At 45.0% G+C, this 23,052-nt stretch overlaps 1 protein-coding gene across 1 annotated transcript; it reads right to left on the bottom strand.

Annotated features, from left to right (window-relative positions):
• Positions 1–2,073: 2,073 nt before the first annotated feature.
• Positions 2,074–20,774, bottom strand: LOC136699394 (uncharacterized). Its single transcript, XM_066674089.1, has 15 exons — positions 20,762–20,774; positions 20,535–20,623; positions 18,172–18,262; positions 16,703–16,810; positions 16,136–16,232; positions 13,702–13,831; positions 10,272–10,391; positions 9,914–10,135; positions 9,577–9,743; positions 8,543–8,729; positions 7,403–7,565; positions 7,051–7,217; positions 6,337–6,514; positions 3,362–4,814; positions 2,074–3,025 (listed from the first exon to the last, which is right to left on the bottom strand). Exons 1-15 carry the CDS (start codon positions 20,772–20,774, stop codon positions 2,074–2,076), a joined length of 4,137 nt encoding a protein of 1,378 aa, XP_066530186.1.
• Positions 20,775–23,052: the final 2,278 nt, after the last annotated feature.

Here is a 23,052-nt window from a genome sequence, read left to right as displayed (position 1 = left end):
CCATTTAATGTTTTCATTCAAAGTTTTACCAGGCCACTGGTGTAATAAATAAATAATAAAAGACCTAAAATAAAGACCTATGAGTATGTGTTTTACAGACAGTGGTCAGTTTTAAAATTCAATTTATTTAGACTTTGTTTGTCCAACACACCATTTTCCTTGATATCTTTGAATATATCATCTTATTTTTCGCTACATACTGACAGAAATATATACAAATCAGTAACTAACCATTTATGCTTGCGACTGAATAACATCTCCTAATAATCCTCAGAAAAAATGATCCAACATCTGAAAACACGTCCCAGGTTAGCAGAAGCAGTTACTCATTCATGCAAATAATTTCAGATGAAATGCTGGATAAGAAGGTGCAGTAAACAGAATGTATATGTAAATGTTCTGTTTATGTTCTGTATATGTAAATTTCCTGTTTACAAATTCCATCCACAGCATTATGGCTTTATATGTCAATGAAAACAATTCTACTGTCTTTGAAAAATTTGCCATTTCAAGCAAATTATGCTTTAAAATGACTACAGTCAACAGTTCCTAACCACACAATCTGATATATTAGTTTAATTATAAACAATGTGCATGTCTTGTACTCAGAAAAATATATGATAAATTGAGTCATTTTACTAAGAAAAACTTGTATTACCATTTTTTTCAAGTTCAAAATCATTTGAGCACAGCAGCTGTCCTTTTTTTAAAAGAAAATAATAATGGACCAATAGAAAAATTCCAGGTTCTAGGTTTTGAAGATAATTGTTTTTCTTTGGGGCGTGGCACGGTGGTGCAGCAGGTTAGTGTCGCAGTCACACTGCTCCAGGGTTCAATTGCCGCTCCAGGTGACTGTCTGTGAGGAGTGTGGTGTGTTCTCTCTGTGTCTGCCTGGGTTTCCTCCGGGTGACTGTCTGTGAGGAGTGTGGTGTGTTCTCCCTGTGTCTGCGTGGGTTTCCTCCAGGTGACTGTCTGTGAGGAGTGTGGTGTGTTCTCCCTGTGTCCGTGTGGGTTTCCTCTGGGTGCTCCGGTTTCCTCCCACTGTCCAAAAACACATGTTGGTAGGTGGATTGGCGACTCCAAAGTGTCCAAAGGTATAGATAATGAATGAATGAATGTTATTCTTTGGACAATGACGATATTCAAGCTCATGTCACTAAAGTGCTCACAATTGTTAAACGAATTATTGCCGAAACCTGATTTCCTGTACGGTCCCATCCCGGTCTTGCTCTAAACATAAGGCCCTTTTTGAAGTGCATAGTCTGTAATGTCATTAGAGGCTGAGAAAAGGGTTTTAGAAGCTGGAAAACAGATAAATATAGGTTACACTTATCCTATGCTCCCTTCTTACAGATTGACTTAAATTTATTAATTAGGCTCAAAGGTGAATCACTGTGATGTGATCAAACCCACGTCTTTGAGTTGGGAGACCTAGGCAAACAGGGTGAACTAACAACAAAAAAAATAAATAAATAAAAAATCCAAGTGCAAAACAAAACAGAAATACACCATTTAATCTCCTACGGAACTAACAACAAAATGGGGATATGTGAAAGTGGACCTTAAACGTAATAAATGTTTAAATAAAGTTGTTAGGAGGAAAAGAATGACTCCAGACTGACTTCCCCCACCAAAAGAGGGAGTCCAAATAACAAAAAAACTACACTCTCCTTAATTATTTATTTTGTTTTCTTAAAGTTTTCTTCAAAAGAGAGAGAAACGTCTTGAAATGTGCAAGAAAAGAGGCTCGTGAGAGGTATTTTGCTGGAACTCTGAAACAAACACCCAGCACCTCAGAGCTTGTGAGCAGCTCTTAATCTTTGACTCCCTCCAGTGGCTAAAATTAGCCTAGCAGTTAGCCCAGTACCAGACTAGCCTCTTGACTAGCAGAGTTGTCAAATACACGCTCAAACTTGATAAAGAAAATGACGAATAATTCCAATTCCGTAGTTTCTTTATAGTTTGACTTGTTTGATGTGGAAACTTTAATGGAATCACAGTGGACTTTAGCTGATAGCTTTCAATGGTGTGGTCTGATGTGCACTCCACACTTTGTGGAGAAAAAACATTTTGTTACTGTCCATCTTCCTTATTGGACGAAGAGGTCACCCACTCCACCAGGCTCCTTGAAGGCCATCCCCTTTTGGGCCTTTCTGGTACAGAAGTTGTTCTCGACTTGGCTGCCACACACAGAGAAACCTCCACAACTGACTCCAGATCAGTTATCCCGATTGCATTATCATGGTGACCTGACTCCCGATAATCACATTTTACTGATTTAGTACAGTGAACTGACTCTAGATCAGTGCTTCTGACTTCATTAGCACAGTGTACTGACTCCAGATCAGTGGGTCTAAACACATTATCACAGTGTACTGACTCCTGATCAGGATCTCTGAAAGCATTAGCATAGTCAACGGGCTCCACATCAGTGGCTCGAATTGCGATATCACAATGAACTGACACTAGATCAGTGCCCCCAAATGCATGAGCAAAATTAATTGGCTTCATATTGCTGGGTCCAACTGCAGGAGCACATTGAACTGAATCCAGATCAGGATCTCTGATATCACAAGCAGAGTTATTTGGTTCTAGATCAGTGCTTCTGACTGTATTAGCCCAGTCAACTGACTTCAGATCAGTGACTTTAGATGTATTAACACAGTGAAATGACTTTAGGTCAGTGGCACTAATTGCATTTGCACAGTGAACTGACTCATGGTCAGAGGCTCCAACTGCATTAGCATAGTCAACTGACTCCAGATCTGTGGTACTAACTGCAATCGCACAGTGAACTGAATCCAGATCAGGATCTCTGACATCACAAGCAGAGTTATTTGGTCCTAGATCAGTGCTTCTGACTGTATTAGCCAAGTCAACTGACTTCAGATCAGTGACTTTAGATGTATTAACACAGTGAACAGACTCCAAATCAGTGTCTCTGACCACATCATCACAGTGAACTAACTTCACATCAGTGATTCTGACTGCATCCGCACAGTGAAATGACTTCAGGTCAGTGGCACTAATTGCATTTGCACAGTGAACTGACTCATGGTCAGAGGCTCCAACTGCATTAGCATAGTCAACTGACTCCAGATCAGTGGCTCTAACTGCATAAGCAGAGTGAACTGAGTGTGGTGTGTTCTCCCTGTGTCTGCGTGGGTTTCCTCCGGGTGACTGTCTGTGAGGCGTGTGGTGTGTTCTCTCTGTGTCTGCGTGGGTTTCCTCCGGGTGACTGCCTGTGAGGAGTGTGGTGTGTTCTCCCTGTGTCTGTGTGGGTTTCCTCCGGGTGACTGTCTGTGAGGAGTGTGGTGTGTTCAGGTCAGTAGCACTGATTGCATTTGCACAGTGAACTGACTCATGGTCAGAGGCTCCAACTGCATTAGCATAGTCAACTGACTCCAGATCAGTGGCTCTAACTGCATAAGCACAGTGAACTGACTCTAGATTAGGATCTTTGTCAGTATTAGCACAGTGAATTGCCTCTAAATCAGTGGCTCTAATGACGTTATCATAGTAAACTGGCTCTAGATCAATGGGTCTGGCTGCATTTGTACAGTGAACTGACTTCAGATCAGGGTCTCTGACATCATGTGGACAGTGAACTGATTCTAGGTCAGTGGCTCTAATGACTTTATCACAGTGAACTGTGCTTCTGACTGCATTCTCACAGTAAATTGACTCCAGATCAGTGATTCTAACTGCATTAGTACATGCCCCTAGATCAGAATCTTTGACATTATTTGCACAGTGTATTGATTCTACATCAATGTCTCTAACAACAGTTTCATAGTAAACTGACTCCAAATCAGTGGCTCTGACCACATTAGCAGAGCTAACTGACTCTACATCAGAATCTCTGATATCATTATTACAGTGCAATGATTCTAGATCAGTGCCTGTGACCACATTATCACAATGAACTGACTCCAGTCTACTGCCTCCGACTGCATTATTACAATGAGCTGACTCAACATCAATGACTCTGACTGCATGATCACAGTGAACTGACTCCAAATCAGTGGCCTTGACCACATTAGCAGAGCTAACTGACTCTACATCAGAATCCCTGATATCATTATTACAGGGCAATGATTCTAGATCAGTGCCTGTGACCACATTATCACAATGAACTGACTCCAGTCTAGTGCCTCCAACTGCATGATCACAGTGAACTGACTCAACATCAATGGCCTTGACTTCATTCACACAGTCACATGACTCCAGACCCATATTTGTATCTAGAGTCGAGCAGCGATCTCTGTGGTGTTTATCCTCCAAAACTGATTCTAGGCCTGTGTTTGTGACCGTGTTAGGACAGGAAGATGCTGGGTGTGTATTTTCCAAAGCTGATACTAGATCAGGTTTCCTGAGTGTGTAAGCTAACGGTTCGCCGTGGTCTTTATTGTCTTGAACTGAATATGCTGGTTCCAGGTGTGATGATATCTCCAAATGATTAAATATCTCCGCATTCTCTTCCTCGATGTTTTGTTCTTCATCCTCATCTTCCTCTTCTGAAATTGACAAGGATGATGAAGGAATAGCAGAAAGTTCTGGACAGGAGTGGATGTGGTGGATGCCGATGTTACTGTGGTGGAAAGTGCCACTGCTGTGGCTGCAGGGGTCGCTCAAACGGTGGCAAGTGTCAGGGATGCTGTGGCTAATGGCACTACACATTGCAAATGATGGAGAGGCGGGAGTGTGTGTCTTCTCCCTGCTCCCTGTGACCTCTGTGGCCCCTGGGATGTCCACCGGTGCTGTGACCCTAGGCTTCTGAGTGCATGCTTCTAAAGAGCTAACAGCACTTTCTGCTAAAGGGAAAAAAGAAATGAGCATTAGATATGAAGTGTGGACTGGATGTATTTCAATTCAACCTGAAATTAAATTTAAAAAGTAGTTAGGTCATGAGGCACTGTGGTGCAGCAGGTGGTGTCGTGGTCACACAGCTCCAGGGACCTGGAGGTTGTGGGTTCGATTCCCGCTCCGGATGACTGTGTCTGTGAGGAGTGTGGTGTGTTCTTGCTGTGTCTGCGTGGGTTTCCTCCGGGTGACTGTCTGTGAGGAGTGTGGTGTGTTCTCGCTGTGTCTGCGTGGGTTTCCTCCGGGTGACTGTCTGTGAGGAGTGTGGTGTGTTCTCTCTGTGTCTGCGTGGGTTTCCTCCGGGTGACTGTCTGTGAGGAGTGTGGTGTGTTCTCCCTGTGTCTGCGTGGGTTTCCTCCGGGTGACTGTCTGTGAGGAGTGTGGTGTGTTCTCTCTGTGTCTGCGTGGGTTTCTTCCGGGTGACTGTCTGTGAGGAGTGTGGTGTGTTCTCTCTGTGTCTGCGTGGGTTTCCTCCGGGTGACTGTCTGTGAGGAGTGTGGTGTGTTCTCTCTGTGTCTGCGTGGGTTTCCTCCGGGTGACTGTCTGTGAGGAGTGTGGTGTGTTCTCTCTGTGTCTGCGTGGGTTTCCTCCGGGTGACTGTCTGTGAGGAGTGTGGTGTGTTCTCTCTGTGTCTGCCTGGGTTTCCTCCGGGTGACTGTCTGTGAGGAGTGTGGTGTGTTCTCTCTGTGTCTGCGTGGGTTTCCTCCGGGTGACTGTCTGTGAGGAGTGTGGTGTGTTCTCTCTGTGTCTGCGTGGGTTTCCTCCCACAGTCCAAAAACACATGTTGGTAGGTGGATTGGCGACTCAATAAGTGTTCGTTGGTGTGAATGTGTGTGTGTGTCTGTGTTGCCCTGTGAAGCACTGGCGCCCCCTCCAGGGTGTATTCCCGCCTTGCGCCCAATGATTCCAGGTAGGCTCTGGACCCACCACGACCCTGAACTGGATAAGGGTTACAGATAATGAATGAATGAATGAGTAAGTTCATGTCCATGGGAATATTAACCACATCATATAATTAAATATCCAACAAACATTCATATATTAACATTTTTCCAACTCAGAAGGGACTTGTGATTTTACTTGATGTCTCCCTGCACCCCCCACCACAGCTACTCATCCCTAGAGGACAATTTATGTGTCTTGAGTATCCAGGTTATCCCCAGACAGGGATGAGTATCATATAAATACAGGTGTAAATGCACTCAACATATTCGCTCAAGCCATGTCTTGGTTAGTAGTTGGTGTGGTACAGTGGTAACACCATTGGGTCCCATGTGAGACACCTGGGTTTGATTCCAGGTCTGTGCTACACCAATAAGAGTCCTTGGGCAAGACTCCTAACACTGCATTGACCGATATCTAATACCAGTCGCTCTGGATAAGAGTGTTTGCCAAAATGTCATAAATGTAAATGTCTGAGATGCAATATTAAAGCTTGAATTTTGTCCAGATTTGTTTGAATGAGTAGCTCACCTGTGTTTAGTATGTGAGTGTGTGTTGATCGCCCATCTTGCTGTTTCTCTTGGTGTGTTCTGATTGGCTGTGAGTCCATGACAAGATGGAGAGGCACTGCACCCAAATGTTGTCGTGAGCGAACACACTGCATGACGTCCATTATCCATCGCCGCTCACGCCATACAGCGTCCACACTCTACACATGCGTAGCATACACATACCCCATATACACACACACACACATACAGATACACAATCAAATTTACGAAAGGAAAGCAAAGAGTTGCAAAAGAATATGTAATAAAATGTGCTCTTTGTTCATCTGTGATCTTTTTTCCTGAAACAGCATATTGCTGTGTATTATAAAAACATTCTTTCAAAAATTCCTCCGGGTGACTGTCTGTGAGGAGTGTGGTGTGTTCTCCCTGTGTCCGCGTGGGTTTCCTCCGAGTGACTGTCTGGGAGGAGTGTGGTGTGTTCTCCCTGTGTCTGTGTGGGTTTCCTCCGAGTGACTGTCTGGGAGGAGTGTGCTGTGTCCGTGTGGGTTTCCTCCGGGTGTTTTTGGGTGTCCGCCAGATTCCTTTGCCTGGAGTAGGAGGTTCTTGGCCAGGTTAAGTGGCGAAAGGTACTGGTAGAGTCTAGCGAGTCTAACCTCTGTGTATCAGTACTTTTTTAAACCTACAATGCTGCAACCCTTAGATTATATTACAACATATGAGCAAGATTTCTTACCTGAAAAAGCTTTGTGATGTGGGTCAGTTTCTCTCTGGCCTCTGCTACCTCCCTGCTGTCCAGTGCTTCTCGCAATGCCTGCTGGGATAGATAAGATTCCAACTCCAGTCTCACCCACGCCTGACAATACATTGACAGCAGCTCACGGCTATACACCCAGAAATGGACTAAAACACACAAAAAACACCCAGAAATTAGCTCCTTTAAAATAATCCAATCAGGAACATGCACAGTATGTTCCACATTTACACCATGGAGTCATTGGCTGCATAGCCCAGAGACTTAGATGCAGTACAGCTGTTTACACCATATTCAGGTCTTTAGCTGTGCCATGGTCCCTAACTTCACTCACCCATTTCAAAGATATGCAGTGGCATGGTGAGCCTGATGTCCAGAGAATCCTGTAGAAGGCAAAAACTGGAACTGAACTCCTCATTGGGTGGCAACAGCAGCAGCATAGAGATTTCATCACCAACCTGCACCAGCTCCTGAGTGTACAGACGATACTGATATGCCTGAGGAGAGAGTGACAATAAGCATGATTATCTTCTAAAAGAAGGGGTTTGTCTGCTTCTAAGAACAGTGTGTGCCCTGTAATCACACAGAAGCTGTTTTTCATTGTGTGTGTCTGTGTGTAGCGGCACGGTGGTGCAGCAGGTAGGTGTCGCAGTCACACAGCTCCAGGTGCCTGGAGGTTGTGGGTTTAATTCCAGCTCCGGGTGACTGTCTGTGAGGAGTGTGGTGTGTTCTCTCTGTGTCTGTGTGGGTTTCCTCCGGGTGACTGTCTGTGAGGAGTGTGGTGTGTTCTCTCTGTGTCTGTGTGGGTTTCCTCCGGGTGACTGTCTGTGAGGAGTGTGGTGTGTTCTCTCTGTGTCTGTGTGGGTTTCCTCCAGGTGACTGTCTGTGAGGAGTGTGGTCTGTTCTCCCTGTGTCTGTGTGGGTTTCCTCCGGGTGACTGTCTGTGAGGAGTGTGGTGTGTTCTCTCTGTGTCTGTGTGGGTTTCCTCCGGTGACTGTCTGTGAGGAGTGTGGTGTGTTCTCCCTGTGTCTGTGTGGGTTTCCTCTGGGTGACTGTCTGTGAGGAGGCCCAGAAAGTCTTATGTAGAAGTGATTTCACTGGCCTGCACAGAGCCCTGACCTCAACCCCATCAAATAACTTTTGGAACACAGTAGAATTCAGGCATATTCTCTCATCAAATATCAGTGTTTGACCTCACAAGTGGTCTTCTGGATGAATGGGCAAAAAGTCATCCACAAACACACCTCAGATTGTGGTACAAATGCTTCCCAGAAGAGTGAAAGCTATTATAGCTTCAATGGGCGGACTAACTCTATAATAATACCTATGGATTTAGAATGGGACGTCATAAAAGCTCCTATAGGTTTAATATGTTGGTGCCCCAATACTTTTGTTCATGTGACATATGTTTATCTTTGAAAAATGCTATTCTGCATTTTTGCAGGTGGCTGGGTGGATGTGTATACATACATACCCTGTATAATGGAATATTGAGTTTGGTCAGCAACTGTGTAATTGCAGTCCTCAGATCTCTTACAAATTCCTCCACTCCAGTGCTGTCAGTAAAAACATTATCCTTGTCCTCTGGACTGCCTGTCACTGTTTGGCCACTCCCACTGACTCCAACCATTGAGTGCCTCTGTAGCCAGCTCCACTCCTCCCTTCATATAAAAAAACAATAACACAAATTTACTCCACTCATAGGTAGATTTTGCACATATATTTTAGTGTTAGATAGTTATTAAAGACCACACTCCTCACAGACAGTCACCCGGAGGAAACCCACGCAGACACAGGGAGAACACACCACACTCCTCACAGACAGTCACCCGGAGGAAACCCACGCAGACACAGGGAGAACACACCACACTCCTCACAGACAGTCACCCGGAGAAAACCCACGCAGACACAGGGAGAACACACCACACTCCTCACAGATAGTCACCCGGAGGAAACCCACACAGACACAGGGAGAACACACCACACTCCTCACAGACAGTCACCCGGAGGAAACCCACGCAGACACAGGGAGAACACACCACACTCCTCACAGACAGTCACCCGGAGGAAACCCACACAGACACAGGGAGAACACACCACACTCCTCACAGACAGTCACCCGGAGGAAACCCACACAGACACAGAGAGAACACACCACACTCCTCACAGACAGTCACCCGGAGGAAACCCACACAGACACAGAGAGAACACACCACACTCCTCACAGACAGTCACCCAGAGGAAACCCACACAGACACAGGGAGAACACACCACACTCCTCACAGACAGTCACCCGGAGGAAACCCACACAGACACAGAGAGAACACACCACACTCCTCACAGACAGTCACCCGGAGGAAACCTACGCAGACACAGGGAGAACACACCACACTCCTCACAGACATTCACCCGGAGGAAACCCACACAGACACGGGGAGAACACACCACACTCCTCACAGTGATATGGGTATTTATGTATTTAACTTTAACTTGTATTTAACTGATTACCATGAGACATGTGCATTGTTGCGAATACGTGTGTGTAAGAGAAGGTTGGGTAAACGCTGGGGCACTAAAACCCGGAGCTGTTCCACTGAACTACACAGCTTCAAGATTCCAACATAGAGGCCAGGCTGAGCTCTCTGAAGACTCCGTCTATGGTACTCCAACTTCCTCTAGATAGACAGAGAGATTGAGATATAATGAATCTAAGGAACCATTGACCATAACAGAGTCTATTGTTTATTTACTTACTGATCCTGCAGATAGTGAGGAACTTCTAATCCTACTTTATTAGAGGAAGCATTGCCAATACTTGGCCTGTGCCGTGTGCATGTATATGTACCCTAATCTGTTGTTTGAGTGTATCCATGGCTGTTGGTTCAGGCAGTAAGTGTGTCCTGCTCCATCGTGCTTCCATTTGTTTGATCGGGCTCCAGTGCAGCTGGGGATCATTAGGGGTCAGTGAGGTAGTGACCTCTCTCAGGGTTACAAGAAGCACGTTCCCATGGCGATCCTTTAGAGGCTCAAAATACACCTGTCCTAAATCCACAGTGCCCACAGACGACTGGTGAGATAACATGTTTATTGGGACAGGAGGAAAAGAGGGAAATAGAAAGACTGGTTAAAACAGTACACGGAAGTGAACTGAATATTTATTAACAAATTTAACTCTTTCTCCCTCACTCGCTTTTTCAGCGTACCTGTAGCTGGGCGACTGCTCGTAGGATACTGTGTCTGTTCTGTAGAAGTGAGGAGGAGGAGGATACAGATGAAGATAAGACCTGCTGCAGCCATGAAACCTGCTGCCAGGCACAGGAAAGCTGGGGATAAAACACAATCAAACACAAATCATTACAAACCCCATTACCACAAAAGTTGGGACACAGGGGATGTAAAATAATAACAGAAAATAATGATTTTCAAATGGTGAAACAGAGATTTATTTTTCTCCCTGTGTCTGCATGGGTTTCCTCCAGGTGACTGTGAGGAGTGTGGTGTGTTCTCTCTGTGTCTGCGTGGGTTTCCTCCGGGTGACTGTGAGGAGTGTGGTGTGTTCTCTCTGTGTCTGTGTGGGTTTCCTCCGGGTGCTCCAGTTTCCTCCCACAGTCCAAAAACACATGTTGGTTGGTGGATTGGCGACTCAAAAGTGTCCGTAGGTGTGAGTGTGTGAGTGAATGTGTGAGTGTGTGTTGCTCTGTGAAGGACTGGCGCCCCCTCCAGGGTGTATTCCCGCCTTGCGCCCAATGATTCCAGGTAGGCTCTGGACCCACCACGACCCTGAACTGGATAAGCACTTACAGATAATGAATGAATGAAATGTAAATAATAAACCAGATATAAACAGGATGCAGAACCACCACCACCTTCTCTGGGCCTGAGCTTATTTTTGGATAGACTCAATGGAAAACTGTCCTGTTTTTCAGGGAAGATTATGCTATTTTTAAAATAAGACATATCCAATATAGATTCTGCATTGATGGATAAGCGCTTACAGATAATGGATGAATGAATGAATGAATGAATTCTGCATTGATTACAACAGCATGGGTTCTTAATTAACAATCCAGCTGCTAAATTAATCCAGACTTCGCAAATACCAATAAATATTTGGCCCAAATGTTGCACATCCGCAGTTCTCTTTCAAAGCCCACATTTGGCCTTGAAAGATTTATATCGGCCATATGTCAGGTGTATTATGGAAAAAATTTGTATCAAATCGACACTTGGTTCATGGCTAGCCCACATGAAACGAGCTGTAAACCCCAGCTCAATTCCAGCTGATGACATTTGGCCTATGTCCATCCCACACAACACTTGCCAGTGCCGTAACTGAGTCATAATTGCCAAAAGTGAGAGGTGTCTGCTGTCTAAAATGTCACCCACTGAAAACAATAAGTGCATTATGAAACAGACAAAAAAATCCCTAAATAAATAAATAAATAAAAACCTGCAACCTAAAGCTGTTGAGCAGATGAAATCCTGTATCAAGCAGCAATGGGAAAACTATTTCCTTTTTTAAACCACAATATTGGTTTCCTCTGTTTCCAAACTTTTAAAAGAAGAGTGATCTTAAAAGAAGAGGTAAAAATGCCTTTGTAGTTTTTTTATTAAAAATAAGGTTTAAATTGGGTGGCGCAGCAGGTAGGTGACGCAGTCACACAGCTCCAGGGACCTGGAGGTTGTGGGTTCGATTTCCGCTCCAGGTGACTGTCTGTGAGGAGTGTGGTGTGTTCTCCCTGTGTCTGCGTGGGTTTCCTCCGGGTGACTGTCTGTGAGGAGTGTGGTGTGTTCTCCCTGTGTCTGCGTGGGTTTCCTCCGGGTGACAGTCTGTGAGGAGTGTGGTGTGTTCTCTCTGTGTCTGCGTGGGTTTCCTCCTGGTGACTGTCTGTGAGGAGTGTGGTGTGTTCTTCCTGTGTCTGTGTGGGTTTCCTCCGGGTGACTGTCTGTGAGGAGTGTGGTGTGTTCTCCCTGTGTCTGCGTGGGTTTCCTCCGGGTGACTGTCTGTGAGGAGTGTGGTGTGTTCTCCCTGTGTCTGCGTGGGTTTCCTCCGGGTGACTGTCTGTGAGGAGTGTGGTGTGTTCTCCCTGTGTCTGCGTGGGTTTCCTCCGGGTGACAGTCTGTGAGGAGTGTGGTGTGTTCTCTCTGTGTCTGCGTGGGTTTCCTCCTGGTGACTGTCTGTGAGGAGTGTGGTGTGTTCTTCCTGTGTCTGTGTGGGTTTCCTCCGGGTGACTGTCTGTGAGGAGTGTGGTGTGTTCTCCCTGTGTCTGCGTGGGTTTCCTCCGGGTGACTGTCTGTGAGGAGTGTGGTGTGTTCTCCCTGTGTCTGTGTGGGTTTCCTCTGAGTGACTGTCTGTGAGGAGTGTGGTGTGTTCTCTCTGTGTCTGCGTGGGTTTCCTCTGAGTGACTGTCTGTGAGGAGTGTGGTGTGTTCTCCCTGTGTCTGTGTGGGTTTCCTCCGGGTGACTGTCTGTGAGGAGTGTGGTGTGTTCTCCCTGTGTCTGCGTGGGTTTCCTCCGGGTGACTGTCTGTGAGGAGTGTGGTGTGTTCTCCCTGTGTCTGCGTGGGTTTCCTCCGAGTGACTGTCTGTGAGGAGTGTGGTGTGTTCTCCCTGTGTCTGCGTGGGTTTCCTCCGGGTGACTGTCTGTGAGGAGTGTGGTGTGTTCTCCCTGTGTCTGCGTGGGTTTCCTCCGGGTGACTGTCTGTGAGGAGTGTGGTGTGTTCTCTCTGTGTCTGCGTGGGTTTCCTCCTGGTGACTGTCTGTGAGGAGTGTGGTGTGTTCTTCCTGTGTCTGTGTGGTTTTCCTCCGGGTGACTGTCTGTGAGGAGTGTGGTGTGTTCTCTCTGTGTCTGCGTGGGTTTCCTCTGAGTGACTGTCTGTGAGGAGTGTGGTGTGTTCTTCCTGTGTCTGTGTGGGTTTCCTCCGGGTGACTGTCTGTGAGGAGTGTGGTGTGTTCTCCCTGTGTCTGCGTGGGTTTCCTCCAGGTGACTGTCTGTGAGGAATGTGGTGTGTTCTCTCTGTGTCTGCGTGGGTTTCCTCCAGGTGACTGTCTGTGAGGAGTGTGGTGTGTTCTCTCTGTGTCTGCGTGGGTTTCCTCCGGGTGACTGTCTGTGAGGAGTGTGGTGTGTTCTCTCTGTGTCTGCGTGGGTTTCCTCCGGGTGACTGTCTGTGAGGAATGTGGTGTGTTCTCTCTGTATCTGCGTGGGTTTCCTCCGGGTGACTGTCTGTGAGGAGTTGGTGTGTTCTCCCTATGTCTGTGTGGGTTTCCTCCCACAGTTCAAAAACACACATTGGTAGGTGGATTGGCGACTCAAAAGTGTCCTTATGTGTGAGTGTGTGAGTGAATGTGTAAGTGTGTGTGTCGCCCTGTGAAGGACTGGCGCCCCCTCCAGGGTGTATTCCCGCCTTGCGCCCAATGATTCCAGGTAGGCTCTGGACCCACCGCGACCCTGAACTGGATAAGGGTTACAGATAATGAATGAATGAATGAATGAATGCATTTGGTTTATATTTACTTTTTACAAATGGAGTTTGTGTTGTGAATGGAAATGGAACTGGAAATGGAGTTTGGACAACAATAGGATCCATAAATCAAGACATTTAAATAAATTTGACTATGAATGTTTGACAGAAACCTTGGCAAACCAGAGAAAGTCCTGTACGATGGAGGTAGAGCAACACTGAATCTCCACCAATGGAAGCTGATCTTCAGTTGTGACCAGGATGTTGTCCTTCTGGTAGAACACAGACGCCAGATATGCACCTCTGAAACACAACAGCAAAGTCCTTCTGCATAAAAAACACTTCAGACAAAATGGCTGTGCACAGCATTCAGTGATACACTGGAGGGTTTTTTTTTAAACCACATGTACAAGTCTGTTTGAACGTAATGAATACCTGGACATGTTTATTGAATGCAATGAGAATTTTGGTAATATATTTTCTAAAAGAAATTGCCTGTATTTACTAAAACTCATTAGGAAGCAATTGTTCTCTCTGTTTGTTACTGTCCATGTCTCCGTTAAGTTCCCTTGTCTTGCTTCCTGTTTGTCAGTCATTCATTTCCTTTCCCATGTCATGTTTAGCCCGCTAGTCTGTCTGTCTGTCCTGTTTGTTTTAGTTCTCTGTGTTTAGGATTAGTCTGTCTGTCTCTGCTGTTTCTCGTTTCCACTGTCACTGTCCTTTCGCTCCCTTCAGTCTGTCTGTATCCCTCTTTAGCCTGTTTAGCTCTCTGTCCTGTGTTAGTCTGCTTAGCTCTCTAGTCTGTCTGTCCCATTAGCCCTCTTTAGCTCTCCGTGTTCTAGTTTAGCTCTCTGTGTTCTAGTTTAGCCTGTTTAGCTCTCTGTGTTCTAGTTTAGCTCTCTGTGTTCTAGTTTAGCCTGTTTAGCTCTCTGTGTTCTAGTTTAGCCTGTTTAGCTCTCCGTGTTCTAGATTAGCCTGTTTAGCTCTCCGTGTTCTAGATTAGCCTGTTTAGCTCTCCGTGTTCTAGATTAGCCTGTTTAGCTCTCCGTGTTCTAGTTTAGCCTGTTTAACTCTCTGTGTTCTAGGTTAGCCTGTTTAGCTCTCCGTGTTCTAGATTAGCCTGTTTAACTCTCCGTGTTCTGGTTTAGCCTGTTTAGCTCTCCGTGTTCTAGTTTAGCCTGTTTAGCTCTCTGTGTTCTAGTTTAGCCTGTTTAGCTCTCCGTGTTCTAGATTAGCCTGTTTAGCTCTCCGTGTTCTAGATTAGCCTGTTTAGCTCTCCGTGTTCTAGTTTAGCCTGTTTAGCTCTCCGTGTTCTAGTTTAGCCTGTTTAGCTCTCCGTGTTCTAGATTAGCCTGTTTAGCTCTCCGTGTTGTAGTTTAGCCTGTTTAGCTCTCCGTGTTCTAGATTAGCCTGTTTAGCTCTCCGTGTTCTAGATTAGCCTGTTTAGCTCTCCGTGTTCTAGATTAGCCTGTTTAGCTCTCCGTGTTCTAGTTTAGCCTGTTTAACTCTCTGTGTTCTAGGTTAGCCTGTTTAGCTCTCCGTGTTCTAGATTAGCCTGTTTAACTCTCCGTGTTCTGGTTTAGCCTGTTTAGCTCTCCGTGTTCTAGTTTAGCCTGTTTAGCGCTCTGTGTTCTAGTTTAGCCTGTTTAGCTCTCCGTGTTCTAGTTTAGCCTGTTTAGCTCTCTGTGTTCTAGTTTAGCCTGTTTAGCTCTCCGTGTTCTAGTTTAGCCTGTTTAGCTCTCTGTGTTCTAGTTTAGCCTGTTTAGCTCTCTGTGTTCTTGTTTAGCCTGTTTAGCTCTCTGTGTTCTAGTTTAGCCTGTTTAGCTCTGTGTTCTAGTTTAGCCTTTTTAGCTCTGTGTTCTAGTTTAGCCTGTTTAGCTCTCTGTGTTCTAGTTTAGCCTGTTTAGCTCTGTATTCTAGTTTAGCCTGTTTAGCTGTGTTCTAGTTTAGCCTGTTTAGCTCTCTGTGTTCTAGTTTAGCCTGTTTAGCTCTCTGTGTTCTAGTTTAGCCTGTTTAGCTCTCTGTGTTCTAGTTTAGCCTGTTTAGCTCTGTGTTCTAGTTTAGCCTTTTTAGCTCTGTGTTCTAGTTTAGCCTGTTTAGCTCTCTGTGTTCTAGTTTAGCCTGTTTAGCTCTCTGTGTTCTAGTTTAGCCTGTTTAGCTCTTTGAGTTCTAGTTTAGTCTGTTTAGCTCTCTGTGTTCTAGTTTAGCCTGTTTAGCTGTGTTCTAGTTTAGCCTGTTTAGCTCTGTGTTCTAGTTTAGCCTGTTTAGCTCTGTGTTCTAGTTTAGCCTGTTTAGCTCTCCGTGTTCTAGTTTAGCCTGTTTAGCACTCCTTGTCAAAGTTTTTTGCTTAGCTCCCTTAGTCTATGTCTCTGTTAGCTCCCTGTTTATTGTCTTTCTGTCAAAGTCTCTTTGTTTTGATATTTTTTTGTAAATAAATTTCACTGTGTTTTTAGCGAGTGCATCCGCGATACTGACATAAGGTTAGCGTAAAGCTGTGAGAATCATTCATTAGCAACCACTGGTCAGTGGAATGACGAAGAAATTAATTTATTTAAATTGTCTTCAGCTTGTTATCAAATCGTGTGAAAGATGTTATGGATGTCAAACCTCTGCAGGAGACGCACAAACTTGGTGGTAGAATGGAAGAACTGTTTGAGTCCTCGGGACATGGACATACGCTTGGAGTTCAGCTGCCTTGAGTTTTCTAAACACACACAGGCACCCATGCACACACAGAGAGTACAATTACAGCACATAAACTCAGGTGGAACGTGAGGGTTCTAGAGTGATGTTCATTGGCAACCCCAGTTGTACTGGAAACATAAGTATTTTGCCACCTGTGCAGTGCCCTCTGTTGAAATATGATCTAATGTGCCTGTGCAGGTGTGTGTGTGTTGTGTCATCTGTGCAGCTGTGTGTCTGTTGCATTATAAATGTGCAGTTTTTTAGTATGCGCCTGTTAATGTGTTATTTCATCTGTGTAGGAGTGTGTGTGTTTCACTACCAGTTTGACTGTGTATGTGTGTTTAAAGTATTGATGAATATGTGTTGCGTAACCTGTGCAAGTGCGAGAGTCTGCTGGGTCACCTGTGCAGATATGTGTTTGTGGCACTACTAGTTTAAAAGTGTGTTTGTGTTGTGTTACCTATGGAGGGGTGTGTGTGTGTGTGTTACCTGTGCAGTAGGCCTTGTGGGTGGGTTCTCCAACGTGTTCCAGTAATTTCTGCAATGCTTCCTCCTGACTGTGTCCTCTGATTTTTACGCTGGTGCACTGCCTCCAGCCTGCAGGGGTCACAGGGCAGAGTCGGCCTGTTTATGTGTGGCTGAGACAGTGGGTGGATCTCATTTCTTAAACTGTTCTTCCCTGCTTCCTTTCCTAGCTTCTTTCACTCAGTTATTAATTATTGGCAATGGGCAGGTTTGACTGGGGGAGTGTGTGATGCTCTGTAATGGACTTGCACCCCGTACAGAGCGCGTTCCTGTCTTGCACCCAGAGATTCTAGGTAAGTTCCAGACGCAGGATCAGAATGAAGTGAATACAGAAAACGTTTTTAATTCCTAATGTCTTAGTTTTTAAGTCCTTTAATTTTTCTACTATTACAGAGCCAGATATTTGTCTTTGCTGACACACAACACAGTATAAGGCAGGTGTGTGATGTTAAAATTTTGCAATTAGCGCAATGTTAAAATGTGGGGTAAAAACTTCTAAAATTACTTTACTGGGCGGCACGGTGGCACAGCAGGTAGTGTCGCAGTCACACAGCTCCAGGGGCCGCTCTGGGTGACTGTCTGTGAGGAGTGTGGTGTGTTCTCTCTGTGTCTGCGTGGGTTTCCTCTGGGTGACTGTCTGTGAGGAGCGTGGTGTGTTCTCTCTGTGTCTGCGTGGGTTTCCTCCGGGTGACTTTCTGTGAGGAGTGTGGTGTGTTCTCCCTGTGTCTGCGTGGGTTTCCTCTGGGTGATTGTCTGTGAGGAGCGTGGTGTTTTCTCTCTGTGTCTGCGTGGGTTTCCTCTGCGTGACTGTCTGTGTGGAGCGTGGTGTGTTCTCCCTGTGTCTGTGTGGGTTTCCTCTGGGTGACTGTCTGTGAGGAGCGTGGTGTGTTCTCTCTGTGTCTGCGTGGGTTTCCTCCGGGTGACTGTCTGTGAGGAGTGTTTTGTGTTCTCTCTGTGTCTGCGTGGGTTTCCTCCGGGTGACTGTCTGTGAGGAGTGTGGTGTGTTCTCCCTGTGTCTGCGTGGGTTTCCTCTGGGTGACTGTCTGTGAGGAGTGTGGTGTGTTCTCTCTGTGTCTGCTTGGGTTTCCTCCGGGTGACTGTCTGCGAGGAGTGTGGTGTGTTCTCTCTGTGTCTGCTTGGTTTTCCTCCGGGTGACTGTCTGTGAGGAGTGTGGTGTGTTCTCTCTGTGTCTCTGTGGGTTTCCTCCCTTCCTCACTGTGTTGCCCTGTGAAGGACTGGCGCCCCCTCCAGGGTGTATTTTCGCGTAGGCTCTGGACCCACCACGACCCTGAACTGGATAACCGGTTACAGAGAATGAATTCCTTTTGCTCAAAACAGAACTAAAGAAGCATCTCCTCAGACTCTAATCATGCCTTAGCTCATGTTCTGCAATTTAGCAAAAAATGCTGCCAGGTGTAGTTCCACGTACTTACTGGAAGGAGCAGTGCTGCGGGGGGTGCTGTTTCGTGGTGGTCCCCAGCCCTTTATATTGTAGGCACTAACTCTCACATAATATTGCACTCCCTATAGACACAAACAACACAAACAAACATTGTTATTCATTCACACATATAACACTGCTAATTCAATACACCAAACATTGGTATTATTATTATTATTATTATTATTACAGTTTTAAGGCCAGTGATGTGGAACACAGGGGTTTTAGTGTCACTAACAAATCCACAGCCAGTCAGAGGAATAAAACACGAATGCATACTCCACTCCACTAGAGAGAGAGAGAGAGAGAGAGACTGATTATCATTAGTGCTGTGCATATGTAGTAACATAAATCACAATGTTAACTTTTGTACTTGTATTATAAATCTGAATTACATGAAGAAAAATAGGGATTCATATATAATTTGTGTTATTTTTTATACATATCTAATTTCACTGTTAGTCTTGGAGATGAAACACTAGGCATACTTTAGTAGACATAAGAAATATATATTCCTGCAAGGGGCAAATATATATTCTGTTTATGAATTGCGAATTGAAGGTTTGCATCAGCTTTTGACAATAAATCTATAGGCGTTCAAAATGAAAAGTGAATTACTGATTGTTTTCTTCTTCTTTGTATTCAGTTCCTTTTTCAGATCTCCAGATTTGCATTTTGTCTAAAGGTTGAACGGTTCATTCACTTTGTACAATTCAGTCTTTCCATTTTAACACCTGACACTATTTACACATAGTTTCACATATCCACTTGATTATAGTTGATTATATCTGGATAGAGGTGATCCACGTAAAATTAACGCTGTAAACGCACCCACGCCTTTTAAACAGATTTGCCCAATCCAATTCATTTTGTGGTCTGCAATGTACTCATACACATACAAGACATTACATTCCAAAATTATAATTTAAAATGATAACTGGATTTCAGGGCGGCACGGTGGCTCAGCAGGTAGGTGTCGCAGTCACACAGCTCCAGGGACCTGGAGGTTGTGGGTTCGATTCCGACTGTCTGTGAGGAGTGTGGTGTGTTCTCCCTGTGTCTGTGTGGGTTTCCTCCGGGTGACTGTCTGTGACGAGTGTGGTGTGTTCTCTCTGTGTCTGCGTGGGTTTCCTCCGGGTGACTGTCTGTGAGGAGTGTGGTGTGTTCTCCCTGTGTCTGTGTGGGTTTCCTCCGGGTGACTGTCTGTGACGAGTGTGGTGTGTTCTCTCTGTGTCTGCGTGGGTTTCCTCCGGGTGACTGTCTGTGAGGATTGTGGTGTGTTCTCTCTGTGTCTGCGAGGGTTTCCTCCGGGTGACTGTCTGTGACGAGTGTGGTGTGTTCTCTCTGTGTCTGCGTGGGTTTCCTCCGGGTGACTGTCTGTGAGAAGTTTGGTGTGTTCTCCCTGTGTCTGCGTGGGTTTCCTCCGGGTGACTGTCTGTGAGGAGTGTGGTGTGTTCTCCCTGTGTCCGCGTGGGTTTCCTCCGGGTGACTGTCTGTGAGGAGTTTGGTGTGTTCTCCCTGTGTCTGCGTGGGTTTCCTCCGGGTGACTGTCTGTGAGGAGTTTGGTGTGTTCTCCCTGTGTCCGCGTGGGTTTCCTCCGAGTGACTGTCTGTGAGGAGTTGGTGTGTTCTCCCTGTGTCTGCGTGGGTTTCCTCCGGGTGACTGTCTGTGAGGAGTGTGGTCTCCCTGTGTCACACGTTGGTAGGTGGATTGGCGACTCAAAAGGGTCCTTAGGTGTGAGTGTGTGAGTGAATGTGTGTTGCTCTGTGAAGGACTGGCGCCCCCTCCAGGGTGTATTCCCGCCTTGCGCCCATTGATTCCAGGCTCTGGACCCACCGCGACCCTGAACTGAATAAGCGCTTACAGATAATGAATGAATGAACTGGATTTCAAAATAAGTAATCAAAGAATTTTGATTACTATGAATAATGCATTTGTTTAAAATCTTATAAATTTCAATCTACAAACTAACCTCCTGAAATGAACAGGTGTGACTGATGTCATATTTAAAGTAGTTTTGTAATGTACACAGAAACGATTTTCAGTGTTTTCAATGACAAACCTAACTATACTTCAAAAAAACAACAAACAAGAAAAAAAACCCAAACAAACACAAAAAATTGCTTGCAACAGGAAACCAAATGCATATTGGATTATGTCAGTTTTGGGCCTCATTTTCCAAATATATTCCAAATGTAGTTGTACTTTGTACTTTTTTCTTCTTCTCCACCTTAAATATTGTTTAAAAAATGACACCATGCCACTCACTCTTATTGACTTGAAATTTTACGCAAAATTAAAGTGCTCACACAACAGTAACAGAAACTAACCCTTATAGGAGGTAATAAGGCTAACGTTGTGGTCTTGTGGCGGCGTAATGGACACACAGAGGTCAGTTTCACTAAGCACCAGCAGAGAGGCAGCACTCGGAGGCCCTGGGGTTTCTGGACAAGAAATAGATACAAAGGAGAATTAATTTATGCCACATTACACCTATTTTCAGGTTTTGTGATCCTGCTCTTGGTAATATAATGCAGTTTTAGGCAGATAAATAGCTGTTGAAAATTTAAACACACCTTTACCCGATATGGCCATGCATTTACGGCTAAGATCAACACGATGTTAAATTTGTGTCTGCTCATTTTGCCATGGACATCCCAGTAAACAAGGAACGTCCCTGGACGTTCAAAATAGGTCTAAAAGTAGTCTGTCCGTCAAGGACATATTTTAAACGTCAATGGACGTCCAAAATCCATCTTAATAAGTTAGTTAAGTGGTGACCAATCGATAACGTCAGTGGACGTCCAAAACACGTTTTATACACATAATGTATTTCGGGACCAATTAATAACGTCAATGGACGTCCAAAATACGTCTAACAGTCGTCTTTTCAATGTCTGTGTTTGGACGTGTTTTCAACTTTCATTTTCAACCTTAAGAGTACGTTGATTTGACGGCAGTCATTACGTTATTTCAACGTTGATTCAACGGCTAAATGTTTACTGGGATATCTGTACAGAACACTGATGGATAAGGGCTAATTAGCAGTAGTTTTAACCTATAACACGGTTAAACATTTAATATATATATTTAATGTATTCTGTATGGCAGTTTTATACTGTAAGTAAATGTGTGTATATGATGTGAGTGTGTGTGTGTGTTGTGTGTACCAGTTAGATGGAATCTCTCTCTCATCTGTGTGTACAGCTCCTGCCGTAGTCTCCACAGATGTAACTCTCTATGACTTTCACTCTGTGCTGATATCCCCGCTCCATGTGCATTTAGCTCGGCCTTCTTTTCATCAACCTTCTGTTCAGTCAGAGAAACCAGTTCATCCAATTTTGTTGACCAGTCACATGGCCTACTCACTTGGGCGGGATGAAAACCAGATGTAAACAGATTCCATGGAAGTTATACATTTAAAACTAAAAATATAAATGTATTAAACAGTTATTACAGAAGCATTTACTGACATGTGGCTTTACATAAGAAGTGTATAAGTAGAAGGTCAATCACGGTAAACAATTCTATATCAATGTGAGTATTAATGGTATTTGTGAGTGTATCCATTGACTGCAATCCATGCAATTTATTTGTTTGAGGAGGTGGCAATTATCTGGTTTCTGAGCACAGCACTAATGTAAACAGATGGAAACTCCCCTCCCTGCGCTAGAGTCTCAGAACACTCAGAAGCAAAGACGATAACAACCTCCTTGTGTCAGGGGGGTAAAGAATCCCACTGTATTGCATAATGAAGAGAAAAAGCCTGTCTTTTGCTAACCATATTAGCATTTTCTTCATAGGAGATGAATGGAAAACTGTTAGCTTTTATCTGCTCTTGTGACCGAATCTGTGGGAGTATTCATACACAGATCATATAAAAGCTTCAGTAATTGTGTTATTTCACTCATGTTTTGTATTAGTGTGTATAAGACTACAGACATACGCCACATATTCTTTTCCCCCTATTTACTGTGTGGCGCAGCAGGTAGGTGTCGCTTTCACACAGCTCCAGGGACCTGGAGGTTGTGGGTTCGATTCCCGCTCCGGGTGACTGTCTGTGAGGAGTGTGGTGTGTTCTCCCTGTGTCTGCCTGGGTTTCCTCCGGGTGACTGTCTGTGAGGAGTGTGGTGTGTTCTCCCTGTGTCTGCCTGGGTTTCCTCCGGGTGACTGTCTGTGAGGAGTGTGGTGTGTTCTCCCTGTGTCTGCGTGGGTTTCCTCCGGGTGACTGTCTGTGAGGAGTGTGGTGTGTTCTCCCTGTGTCTGCCTGGGTTTCCTCCGGGTGACTGTCTGTGAGGAGTGTGGTGTGTTCTCCCTGTGTCTGCCTGGGTTTCCTCCGGGTGACTGTCTGTGAGGAGTGTGGTGTGTTCTCCCTGTGTCTGCGTGGGTTTCCTTCGGGTGACTGTCTGTGAGGAGTGTGGTGTGTTCTCCCTGTGTCTGCCTGGGTTTCCTCCGGGTGACTGTCTGTGAGGAGTGTAGTGTGTTCTTCCTGTGTCTGTGTGGTTTTCCTCTGAGTGACTGTCTGTGAGGAGTGTGGTGTGTTCTCTCTGTGTCTGTGTGGTTTTCCTCTGAGTGACTGCCTGTGAGGAGTGTGGTGTGTTCTCCCTGCGTCTACCGAATTTGAGCAACTTCGAAATGTATTGTTGGAATTTTTTTTAGCTTGAATATTTTTTATCTGAATTTATTAACCTTGAATAATAACAGCGAAAACATGTTCTTGAAAATTCACAAGTTCTATTCAAGAGCAATTATATTCAGATGCATAATTTCAGTGCAAAAAATAAAAAATAATTCAGTGCTACAAACTCAAAGGTGGTAATATTTCAAAGTCTGATGAGACAGATTTGCTTCCATAGTCTGGTTCCTAAAGTTA

This window comes from Hoplias malabaricus, chromosome 6 (assembly GCF_029633855.1).
Source record: "Hoplias malabaricus isolate fHopMal1 chromosome 6, fHopMal1.hap1, whole genome shotgun sequence".
Classification (NCBI taxonomy): domain Eukaryota; kingdom Metazoa; phylum Chordata; class Actinopteri; order Characiformes; family Erythrinidae; genus Hoplias; species Hoplias malabaricus.
The sequence above is the reverse complement of the archived record's forward strand: the minus strand, read 5'-3'. Positions and strand labels throughout refer to the sequence as shown.

Coding starts and splice junctions, on each gene's coding strand:
- LOC136699394 (XM_066674089.1), bottom strand. Junction 18,263..20,534: donor CGCCGCCACAAGACCACAAC/GTTAGCCTTATT, acceptor TTGTGTCTATAG/GGAGTGCAATATTATGTGAG. Junction 3,026..3,361: donor GTTGGAGCCTCTGACCATGA/GTCAGTTCACTG, acceptor AAATGCAATTAG/TGCCACTGACCTGAAGTCAT.